General features: G+C 37.6%; 1 protein-coding gene across 1 annotated transcript in view; it reads right to left on the reverse strand.

The window, feature by feature from the left end:
• ACTN2 (actinin alpha 2) overlaps nucleotides 1–13024 on the reverse strand; it is a 66936-nt gene that overhangs the window by 30410 nt on the left and 23502 nt on the right. Inside the window, exons 3-7 of the mRNA XM_021527082.3 lie at nucleotides 12538–12657; nucleotides 6629–6715; nucleotides 5491–5578; nucleotides 3366–3444; nucleotides 652–733 (exon numbers count right to left, since the gene is read on the reverse strand). Coding sequence (XP_021382757.2) covers nucleotides 652–733; nucleotides 3366–3444; nucleotides 5491–5578; nucleotides 6629–6715; nucleotides 12538–12657 — 456 coding nt within the window. The remainder of the gene's footprint in view (nucleotides 1–651; nucleotides 734–3365; nucleotides 3445–5490; nucleotides 5579–6628; nucleotides 6716–12537; nucleotides 12658–13024) is intronic.

Genomic DNA, 13024 nt, shown 5'->3' on the forward strand with positions numbered 1-13024 from the left:
AACTAATGTAGGCAAATTCCAGTATTTTGGCAGCACTTTTTGCCCAGAGTATGAAAGCTTGATTGTCTTGAAGAAATTCAGGAAATACTCAAGATAACTGGAGATACATGAATTATTTGTTAAAAGTATCACCTCAAAAATTTACAACGAAAATGAACCAAAAAAATGCTTCTCTCACCCTACCTCTCTTTCAGAGGAGGTGAGGCATGTGCTAGTATATTTTGAAAGCTTTGAAAGTACTTCTACTATTTCTATTGTTGGCCCCTTGCTTAAAGCATATTCAGTTTTTTTAATGTTTAAGTTGCTAACAGTTATATTTCCCATTATTAAATTTGAAGTATTAAAAGCAAGGATTAACTTTTGATCCTGCATTTTACCTCAACACAGCAGGGCCATGTGCTGAGGTTAGAGTCCAAAGCACCATAATAAATGCAAACATTAACAAACAATAAATAATAAAGCAAAAAGTGAGTGGAATTATCCAACACGTTCAGGAAAGGGATGAAAATATTTTTTGAAAATTAAGCAGGTTGCTACATTATGATTCATATGGAAGGAATATGAAAATCTTCTAGGAAAAAGAATTTAAATAGAAATTTTACTGTGTCCCGCTTCTTAGCAACACAAACTTTACTAAGGTGTAACTCTCACCTTCTGCATCCAGCATCTTTGGAATATCCAAATGCTTTTCAGCAATTTCCATGGCAAGGTTGATATTCCCTATGGGGTCATCCTGCATTAAAGAAAAAATACAATGAGTCAATGATAGAAGTTTTTCTTTGAAGCAAGACTAGAGTATGTACACTAAAATTTCTCTTCTGTTTTTCCAAACTACAAACTGGAGTCACAACTATTTTTCTTCAAGAAACAGAGTCTAGGTATATGAACTTCTGGTCCATCTGCTGCTATGTTTTGAAAAGAAAACTTTAATAAGGTGTTATCTACTGCTAGAACTCTACTGGAAATGCATTCTGGAGGTGAACACAGATAACAGTGCACACTCAGTTCTGAGCTAATTCTGAATGAAGTACAGCAGCAATACAGACACTAAATGCCACTGGACCAGCAGGCTAAATGAGACTGTTCAACACAGAGTTAGCCCTGCCTGTTTTATACCCACTATACATCACAGGGATATGACTTCCACTGAGTTCTCTGCTGCTTAGGTGCCTGCATGAAAAGAAGCAAGCACAGGCAGAATTGTTCTCCAGAAGGAGCAAAACTTGCCAGTTTGGGCTTGGAAATAAAAATCCATAATGCCTCTATAAACAGAATTTTAGGGCTGTGGAAATTCAATCATTTCCTCTGGTTTTGAGATTTTGGTTTTTGAAGGAAAGAGAAATGAAGTAGTGAGCACAATTCAGATAGAGAGCACAGATTCTGTATAAGAAAAATCAAAAGACAGTAAATCTAAGTGAGACCTACTGATTAGGTTAAAGCACTTTGCTTATGAATGAGTGATGAGCACCTCCTATTTGTGTGCTTAGTACTAAATGCATAAGTAAAGAGTGCTCCACTGGTAAAGGATTACTTTAAAATCATAGCAGCTTCTGAATAATTGGAGATTTCCATCACCCATCCTTTTAAACAGATCTACAAGCCACAGTAAATAAAAATCTTTGCTACAGCTAAAGAAATACCTCATCTAACTTGGCATAGTCAAGGAGATCAGGCCTGTGTCTATGGATAAGGGCGTTGAAAGCAAGGCCATCTTTCCAGCTACAAGTTCACACAAAACACATTGGTGAGAAAAGGAAAGGACAGCATGCAGGAGGTAAGAAACAAGACACCAAGGCAGCTGTTAATGTAACCAAAATGAAGAGTCAATCAAACACAGCCAGGCCAGAAAAGCGAGATCTATTTTAGGATTTTTTTCTGCATGTGCTTTATGTGCAACAGCTCAGCCTCAATTTGAAACCTGACCTGTTCTTATTTTGGAAACCTCTAAGAGGAAAAGAGTAGCATTGAAGCAGACCTGCTTATGTTCTGTTCCTTTTTCTCAGCACTCATCTATGGGATGGTTAACTGTGATGTTCTTCAGCATCACGTACCACTATTCAAAGCACAGATTCAATCAAACTCACTTCTGTTCATGCCATGCATTATAAGAACATGTGCACAGAGACAGGTAGCTCAGTCATTCCATTACTCTGTTTATCTGTAGGAAAGGTTGCATATAGAATTGGAGAACAAGCTGGTATTGATGGCTAATATTTTGCCTGTTGGTTCAGATCTGAAGTTATCTTAATAGCTGCCTAAATTTAAATCTTATGTGGTCAGTACTAAGTTCATTTAATTTTCATCACTGCACATTTCAGGGACTCTGGCATAAATTGAACATATCAACATATAAAACAGAATAAGTTTTAAAATAGTGTCAGTTCATTAATTTATCTTTTCTTCATCGAGGACTTTCTAGTAACAGTTGATTCCACTAGTAAAACAATTTGCAATGAAAGGGCATGGAATGGAAAAATACAGTGGATGTTTTACCACTCTCTCTCATCAATGCAAAGTTGCACACAACAGATTAAAACCATGATTAAGGTTTGTGTTGCACTGGTGTTTACATGAAGCTGGTGTTTACATTCATTCCAGAGGAGAAATCAGCATGCATATATTGAGACTTCATGAAAGAACAACATTCTGTTTCTTTTTAGGATTTATCCTTCAGTAATGATATCAAGGAATTCTGACATTACTGATCATTCCTCATTTCTCCCTCTCAAAACAAAGAATCTTTTAGAAAGCATGCATTTTGCCATAAGTAGCAGACTGTAATAAAATAGTTTTTAATCCCCATGAGGTACTATTAAGGAGGTTAACTTATGGGTTTTGCTTCCATTTGTCTGGAAGTATAGGTAGAAGAGTAAATCTGAGAATCAGTGAATATTTTCTGAATATGTAAGACTAATAATTTACTGTGTATTCCTAATTAGCAAGGGTAGTGTTTGTTCTGAGGAATTTTAGGATTAATTGTTATGTTATTGTTTACTGCAATCTACAATCTACAGTCATTTACACCAGATAAAAACAGGGTGGACAATACTATCAGTGTTAAATGGATAATTCCAAAGTATTTGATTTAACATCCATATTAGGCCGTATAAATACTTCATCAACTATCAGAATTTGAGGGCCAGATTATTTGCAATTAAATGCTGAAGTCATTGTAATGGGAAGGAAAGGACACGGGACAGTTAGGAGGTCCTCTCCCTTGTGTCATTGAGGTTTATTTGGGAAGGACCTTAGAAAGTCAAAATTAGTATGCACTCCTCAGCCTGTCTTTTAGAAAACATGCTAAGCAAACCAGAAGCCAGCCAAATCACTGCAGGACAGCATGCTGTACCACCCAGACAGATGACCTTATTTAGCTTGGAGTAGTCAATAAGATCAGGTCGGTGTCTGTGGATAAGTGCACATAATCCAAGGCCATCTTTCCAGCTTTACAGCAAAAAAATAAAATGGAAAAAAAATAGTTAATAAAGTCATGGCATTTTACAGTTTGATCCTTGCTCAAGGCTCAAATTAAAGCAGGAATTCTGTCAAATCCTGAACTTATGTCAGCTCTCTCTGAGCTGCTCTGTTACTGTACTCCTTTATCTACAGTAGATACCTTACTCTACAGTCCATACACACTTAAGGTATACTCCATAAACTCCATTCAGACTTTGCATACTTTCTAGGCAATGTGTGATTTGTGCAACAGTCCCTGATTTGAATTGCTTCATTCATGCAGTGTTCTAGGACAGCTCAAGTACACATTGATGCATGAAAGAGCATCATCTCCCATTACACTCGCAGAGTATTTGTGAAAAAATAAAAGGAGAGCAAACCTGCAATTACTTGAATTTGCTGAAGCAATTGGCTTTTCCTCTGTTATTTCTGAGAATTTTACTGGCACAACCATATGCTCAGAGAAGTAAGAAATCATAGATCAGCTCAGTTTATTTAAAACACTTCACACATGACAGCTTTGATCTGAGTTCTTACACTGCACCCTGACTTCAGACCTGCTACCTTTTGTGGCAAGAACAGGAAATGAATGGAGCTACAAATAACATACTTTTGGGAAGATTATGAGAGGCTTCTTTCAGCCAGAAGCAATTATTCTGAAAGATACTTTATGTGACAACTTCAGGCAATCACAGGGACTGAGGGTTTGAGGTCTTTTCCTGTGCAGTAATTGTGTGAGCCTAAGCATGTTAACACTGTTAAAATTCCTACTACTGACATGTCTGGGTAAGTCCTTCAAATAATAGAACCATCTCCAAAAAAGGTAACAAAATCAAACAGAATATACCTACATTGTATAATATAAAATCATCTGGAATGTAAAACCTAATCAAACTGAGCACCAAACAATTTCTTTTACTTTTTCCAAAAGGTGCAAAATAAAATTATCTGGATAGCCCACTGCAAAGTAGTACTGCAAGAGCCAATTCACCCAAACATAAATTAAGGTACTTCCATTCAAGATGTTTTCCCCATATCATGTATCAGACCAGTGTATGTACATAAATACACTTAAGATTCTGACACTGTAACTTACAGTATACCATCAATCCATAAAAAGTTCTACTAAATATATCTTTGCATATTCTAGGAAAGTAACATAAAACAAATTTCAGATCTCTGAAAGGCAATACAGGGACTGCAAATTTGACAAATTTTTCTTATCTTGGAATATATGTATGAACTGTATCTTCTCTGTCACTAAATGTGCTTTAGGTACTACACATTACAAATTAATTCAAAACACTAATATAGAGCTCTTATTTTAAATGTTAGAAGGGTCTTAGGGAAGGGAAGATCACCTGGTTAAACAGTGCACATGGTAAGTCATGTACTTTACAGAGGTAGGCCAGTGTCAGAGATTCAGGAACTAGCCCAGTGAAATCCCCAAAACAGGCAGTCTGTACAGGGTCTGGAATTCCCATCCTAGCTCTTAATTAAAACACAGAAACACAAGGCTGGAGCTTCACTAAATTTTCCAACTTATGTTATGAGCCTGATTCTGTAAACAAATGTATTTACAGTGCTGCTGTTGTGTATGTACCAAGTGCATTTTATGCTCCTTATAGTAATGTACATTGCAAAACAATAAAGACTGATTCAACAGAATGAGATTTCACATGCTCAACACACTGGTCTCTTTGCCAGAAGAACTTCTCTGTGGCTCTCATTTGAAAGCAGTCATTTGCCACTATGCTACAGTACTCAGGAATTCCCATTTAATACAAAAATCCCTAATAATGTAATACAGTAATTCTGTATATAGCAGATTTTTTTTTAATAATAACTCTGAAATTCAAAGTAAATAATGCTAAAGGCTAACCAAAACAACACTTAAGATAGAGCAGGAGAATTTGAAAAATGTCTAGTAAAGAGTAAAATTCTCTGATCAAATATATACCTACACAACTGTGGGGAAAATTTGACATAACATCTTTGTGATTGCTTCTACATCTTGAAATAATGGAAGATTACCTAAGATGGAAGTTCTGAATGTTCACATTTCGGTAAGGAGCAGTTTTCCTTTGACACCACAGCAGCAGCCCTTCTTTGGCAGAGGTCTCTGTAAAAAGACAAGGAAGTAAAAAAAAGGAAAAAAAATTTAAAGTGTTCAAGTAATTAATTTCTTGTCATCTTAAATGTCGTTGGCCACCTGAAACTGAAAGTCATAAACCAACATTTAATCCTAGAAGATGTCCATATAAATGGACTACTGGAATTTCATTAAAATACAGAAGTCAGTTAAAATTAGAGTCTCAGCCTGCACAGAATATTCTGGGACGTTAGAAATTGAAGGAAGAGACTGTAGACTGTACACTGGAGCAAAATACCCAGTAAAAATATAATGCAAATAGACATAAAAAAGATTGTGTTGGTGCCTACATGAAATATGCTTGTAGTCTCAGTTCATTTGCTTATGGGAAGGTTTTAAGTGCCCAAAAAATACATTTATTATCTGAACCCAATGGGCATCTAAGTGCATAAGTAAAGGTCAGAAATTATTAAATAAACCATTAGGTTCACATGCAATATCACACCAATTATGTGGGCAGGACAATATGCTAGGCTTGAAGCAATTTTACTTTTATTGAAAATTGAGATAATTTTCTAGAATTCTAGGCTTTCAGACCATAGACTTGATTTAAAGAGTATTGTAACAACATGCATTTTGGAGCCAGTTGCCAAGTTCAGAAAATAATTCTAAAACAGTGAGGGGGAAAAAATGGTAGATAGAAAGAAGAGGGATATAATCAGATCATATTTATTTGCAAAGACTGTGACAAAAGGACAGGACTAAAAATGTCTGTTGTAAATAGAATCAAACACAAAGAGTACAGCTCAAAAGCTCAGAAACAGTAATATTTCTGTCTCTGTAGCTGAGAGACATGACCAGAACTTCTGCACTTAGAAAACTGGCTCAAGGTCTCTATCAATATAAGGAGAGTAAATAATTTTCCCTCCAGAAATTAATTTCATGACCACGTAGAGAACTTACAGTATCATTTTCTGTGGAAAAGATTATTTTAAAACACTTCTCACATTTGTACACAATTAATTAAAAAATGTCTTTAACACATTTCTTAATAATTTAAAATAATTTTATTACTCTTACCTTCCACTGAAATATCCTGAATAGCAAAACGAAGGATGATAGTCCAGATCATACCCAGTGTCATTTTCACATTGCCATCCACGATTTCTAAGGTGAAAAATAGATATAGTAGTAGTATTTAATATGATTTTTCAATTCCATCTTATTTAATCACACATTTCTATAAACAATACATTGTAACTAGTAAATTAATTCTACTTTTACTATAATTTTATATTTACACAGAGTTCACCTGGGTTCATTTTTCAACAAACTCATGCTACTCTGTCAGTAGGACTGAAAGTTACTGAGGTCAAGGTAATTTCAGTCCTTCCATGCTGAAAGGTTTCTCTCAGGGTAGTTGTAACAGTTTCAAATCTTTACCTTTTAGGATGATGTTTTAGACAGAATATGAAGGGAAATAATAAAAGTTTGAACTGCATCAGTATTAACCATTTTCAAATACAACAAAACCAAAAAACACTGGGGTCTTACCCCAGTTTTTTAAGGAACTACAGGATATTAACAGTATTGGTTTTTAATAAAATGGTACACAGAATTTCCCCTATACTATTTAGATATGTTTGAGAATTTACCTCTAGTGCCAGCCCAGACAGGACACAAAAACCAGCTCAAGAGACCTGATGACACCTCCTGACACTGAGCTACACAGCTCCCTGCCAAGCTGCTCAGAAGCACAGCCACGAGGCTGGAATGCCTCACAGCTCTGAAGCATACATACATTTAAGTATCTTTAATATAAATGGGTTTGTTTTTTTTTTTTACCTCTGAGGTGTTAATTTGTCCCAAGACTGCTTGAGACTACTGATAACACAGGGAACATGGGAATCCCTGCCACAAGCCAGGTCAGAATCCAATGGTCCCACATTGTAATTAAGTGATACCACTGAAATTTCTCAACACCAAAATGTACTGCCAGATCACTTAAGTGTGATGGTAATGTTAAATTGTTCTCAGAAGTAAATCAAGAGACTTAGAAAAATATAGTGAAACCATAAGGAGGGTGCAGCATTGGGAAGGGAGGAGATGGGACTGCAGAGTGACTTTCCAGTCACCTCACACCAAAGGAGCAGTGCAGCAGGGAAGGCACCAGCTGCTCCCCTACTTAAAAGTCACCTCCAGCCTTTCTCAAAAAGTGAAGCAGCTGTGTCTGCCTGGGGCCCACTGGTGTTCTGGGCAAGGAGCAGGAGGAACTTGCAGCAGGAGGAATTTCCTCAATTTAACATCAAATGCCAATAGAGGTGCCAGCAGAAAATCCAGTCACTCTGCTACTTAAAATTGCCTGAATCCAGGGGCAACCTTTACAGAGCAAGAGCAGCTGCTGTCTCTGAGACTAGAGATACATGTTAAATTGCAGCAGGACGTGACACAAGCTGTAATTTGAACCTATGGAATTAACAAATGTAATAGGAAGTATGTAACCCATCACTACCCTCTACTTATTTTGTTAGTGTGATAATTCAAGTTTATATATAAATGGCTAATTTCTCCCTTTCCCCTTTGGATCCTGCACTAATTTTCCATCACTCTGCCTGCCTTCCATGCATCCTGCTTTATTGGCCCTGAAAGACCTCAAATCTCAAAACAAAACCCTTCAAGACAAAAAAAAGGCCAAATAGCAATTAGAGCATGTAGCTACTTCTTCTTCCCTCCCCCTGAGTGAAGTCAAGTCACTTCACTGTTTTGATCAGATGTCTGATATGTATATACAGTAACAACAAATTTCTTCAAATGTAAAATAAATTTATTTAAATACTCAGGAGGCATTGTTGATTCTCAGGCAATCGATTAATAGATTTGCATAATCACTACATCGCTGTTTTGATTTGCATATCCATATGTACACACATACAGAATGAAAGAGAGGGAACTTTCTGTGTTGTGCCTCAGGAGGATTTTCAAGTGATTTGCCAGCTTTAGTTTCTCACAAAACTGCTAGTATAAAACAACAACAACAACAAAAAAGACTCCTACATAAGAAAAGGAAGAAAAACAAAGTTGCTAAAATATTGAAAAGTAGCAGTACAAAATGGCATTGATTCATTCCTATAATTTTCCTCTACAGATCAGTAGAAGACTTCATTAATTTTTTCACACTGCCTGTTTGCTCTCGCTGGAATATATCTCCTACCCCTCACATACACAAAGCTACAGCTTTCAAGGGATGAAGGCAGAAGAGAAGAAAAAATGAAGCTGAAACAATAAAAACTTCTAGGGAAAAAGTAAAGCAAAGCAATTTCTCAAAGGTTTTAGTCCCATTTTTTTTATTCTGCTTTGGTTTTATGTATTTATTTTTTTATTCTAATCTTCTTGTAGCAGATTCATATATCATTTGGTCTTTAACATTTTTTTCATGTCCCAGAAAAGCAATGCAGAAGTATTGCCGAATTAACAGGATACTTGTCTTTTTGTGGTTCTCCATATCTAGTTGATTTCATTCAGGATGCAAGTACCTTCCAAATGGAGTTACTGCACTTTTTTAAAACTTAAGAGAAAACTTTTAAGTCCTGGACTATGAATGGCTCATAAGGACTACATTCACAGTTTTTAATTTTAGCTTCTTGATTCTGTAGTCTCATTTCATGACCATGAAATGAGAGATATTCTTTGACAAGACAGGTCAGAGAAGATAAATTTGGCTCCTGCTCACCATCACAATTAAAAGTGATCAGCTCTCTCCACTCCACAGACAGCCTAGAGAAGTTAGGTTCAGAACAATAATGATCACTTCAAAGAATATCCCTGGGCCTTAATTTTATTTCTCTACTGATGTCCCACAGGAATCAGTGTTTTGAGGCCCCATTTTAAATGCCAGTTGTTCCCCTTGGGCCTACGTGCTCTTCACCATTCAGTATGTCAGATAATGGAACATGATCCTCAGCAGATTTAGATACAAAACTTTCATGCTTTGGAAATTAAAAAGTATTCCAAGCATCCATGTAACTCAGAGAATGCCCAAACAGATGGGTGCAGGCAAGCCCACAAGCCCCATGCTCACCACAGGGGCAGGGAGTTAAGGGGTTGTAGACTTTGATAAGGAGACAAATTTAAGGAGACTGTTCTCCTCCCTTCTGGCATTCACTACTACATGATTGCCCGGTCAACACTGAAAAATGCAACAAAGGGAAAAAAAAAAGTGAAGTGTGTTTTAAAAACAGATCAGATTGCTGATCCAGTCTCCAGGAGAGCTAGAGCAACAGTTGTCAGCCCAAGTGAGAAGGCAGGGCTGTGAAGTGTGGGAGCAGGAATGCAGTTCCAGGGGGCACAGGGACTCTTTAGACACCCACTGGTGCCAGAGGTCCCACAGTGTGAAACCATACCCCGTCAGATGTGACACTGCTTTGCTGCATCAGCACAGCGCTGTGCTTTAGGCAACAAATTTAGTAGAGGGGATGCAGTAAAGTTAACAGGGCACTAAGCACATCTGTGCCAGAGCTGGCTTTGTGCTCAGCCTGTTTAGAGTGGGAGGGAAGGCACGTGCATCTCTCTGCTCCTGCCCACATGGATGGAATCTAACGTGGGCATCAGGCCACGCTCACATAGTGTCATGTCTTACCATGACAGGTTCCTCTGCACCTAAGCCATCACAGTGGCTGGGAATTTTTTCCCTATGTTTCCATCTAAGAATCTAGGGGTTTTTTTAATGATAATTAATTTGGTTTTGCTTTTAATACATCCATTTTATTGATCGATAATTCCAGAAACAGGGAATAGCTAAAACCATCACCTTAATCTCTAATAAATACTGAATGCATAGATCGTAAACTTGCAGCAAGTTGCAGAAAAGCTGGAAGAGGTTACTGCCCTTTTTCCTGCCACCTTCCAAAGGGAATTACCATGGAGCACCTGAATCACAGAGCATTTGAACCCATGCCAGTTGCTGCAAAGGAGAACAGCAGGGTTATTTTAAATGTTTTTAGTGTCAGATCTGAGCTATTCCAGATGCTTTGCTTTCAGAAAATGCTCAAGTGCTGTTCCCCAGCCTGAATACCCTGGCAGTAGTGATCAGCAATAAACGGGGCAAAATAAGGGAGATGGGAGTGCAGAAGGCTGGCTTGCTCCTTTTAGAAGCAGATATGAGCTGATGTATCTTGTGCAAACAGTGATCAGCAAGAACAACTCTGTCCCACAAGATATTCCTTTTGCTATGCTCTGGTTTTGGTTAGGAAGCCTCAGAGTCTCCTGCCTGACATGACAGAAACTACCTTTCATTTGATCCATGCTCTGTAATCTCAGCATTTCTTCACCAGCTATCAAACAGGCATCTGTATTCTTAATTTTCATTTCCACACCTAAATTGTCTCTTCAGTACCCTCTGCTGTCCATTTAATGCCATGTCACTCTCAGAAGAGCCTTACTGCAAAGGTTTAAGTTTAGAAGCATATTTTTTATCCCACTTCATTTAACTGAGCAAAGGGCACAGGTGCCCAAGCAGTCTGTACAAGTGATGGAGGGAGCCACACCTCTGAAATGCAGTAGAGCTCTTCTGAGATCTGAGGTGCCTGTGGGAATTGCCCATTTCTCCCCATTGATGATATATTCCCCAAAAGAGGTCTCTGTTGTGTGCCTAAAGACAGGTGGTATGGATTTGGACTCAGGTGACTCATCCAGTTCAGTCTAGAATAAATAAAGAGTGAATTCAAACAAACTCTCTGTCCATGAAGCATATTTCTTGGGATTTTTGAGTTCTAGATCTAGAAACTGAACACATTTGGTGAACAACACTTGAGGAACCAAGTGAGCTAGGTCAAACCACAGTAAAACCAATGAATGCTGAAAGATCTCTTCATTATTTCTACAGACACCCTTATGCCACATAATGAAACTCCTCTTCATCCACAATTACAGTAAGCTCCCCAGGACCAAGGCTTGGAAGCCAGAATAAGGATACATATAAGCCTGTAGAAATCTGGAAACAGGAAGAAGAGGCTCATAAATCAATCTAAAAAGGCCTAGAAATGTCAGTAAAATACAGGAGTGCTTATCATCATCATAATGAGGTTACAGCCAAAATTTTGCTCTAAGGACATGTTAGAGTGAGGAGAAAAAGCATAGAAAGCACATCACTGAGGCTATGGAATCAAAAATAGTTGTATATCATGCTAGCCACATCATTCTTGGTATGCTAATGGCTATGGAAACCATTATGCAAATATCTTCATAGAGCAACAAGTTCTACACACACCTCTGTCATTTTTAAACAATTAATTGAATCTCCTAGGGAGGCATAGGTTCAGTTATAGTGAGAGGCTGTCTTCTTTAGATCAGTTTACATCTATCAGAATCTATCCAGCCAGCCACATGTTGGTACTTAGCTACCTGAATAGCAGAACAATAAAAAAGCAATTACATTAGTAAATAGCATCCCGCTCCACTTTCTTCATATGTTCAGTCTCTCCCCAGCTACCAGCTTCTTTTGGTCACTCCCTTAACTCTACATGTGAATTTTAGAAACACAGCTGCAGAAAATCTCATAATAAAGTGGGAGTATGTTCCAGCCACTCAGCAGTGATGTCAGCCTTTGTTTCATCTGAGTAATATCTCCTAAAGATGCCAGACCGTATAAAGCACACCCTAGAATCCAACCTGGCTTCTAAAGAGTTTCTTACTTTTAATAATCTATGGGAAAACCACAAGGATTCTGTAAGAAAAAAAAAATCATTATTTGAACACCTACTGAAACACAGACAATTCAATTTAACCTTAGAGACGAACTAAGCTTAGTGCTCATTTATAATCCTATCCCTCTCCAGCACTCCAAAAATTTCCACCTCTTGTCCTTTCACAGATACAATCCAGCAAACAACATTAAGGGATTTCCGAGACACCCATAACATAAGGTGGCCAAGAGTGTCCACCAGACTGCTCTGTAATGTGACCAAAGTGCACTGTCAGGATCTGTCACATACCTTCTGCACCAATTGACACAAGTTTCACTCCTTTGCTGGCGATGTAATCCAGAGCTTTGTTGACATTAGCAATTTTATGGAAGCGCATCTTCCCTCTGTCTGGTTTCGGTAGCCTTTCCCCTGCAGAAAAACAAATTTAATGTGATTATTCTTATATACACCTTGCTACAGACATAAAAGTGATTAGAAATCAAGAGTGGCTGTTCCCTAACACTACCTAAAAGTCAGCAATTATTTTAAGAGGTATTTTTCTGAAAAAATGCCAAAGAGGTTTGAATCAAACCCTGAAAAAAAATTCAAATATTGAAGTATCTGATTTTGATCTTTCTGATATAGTAGTAAAACCACAGGAAAATTTTTGTTTGTCCTAAACATCAGCAAGATACCTGTACTTCCTCCTACTTTACTTCTGGTTTATTGTTACTATCAGTTGCAGTAGCTGAATATTAAGAAGGCAGAATCAGAGCTCATTATCCTTCTCTGAGCA

The sequence above is a fragment of the Lonchura striata genome, chromosome 3 (assembly GCF_050655825.1).
Source record: "Lonchura striata isolate lonStrDom1 chromosome 3, ASM5065582v1, whole genome shotgun sequence".
Lineage (NCBI taxonomy): Eukaryota > Metazoa > Chordata > Aves > Passeriformes > Estrildidae > Lonchura > Lonchura striata.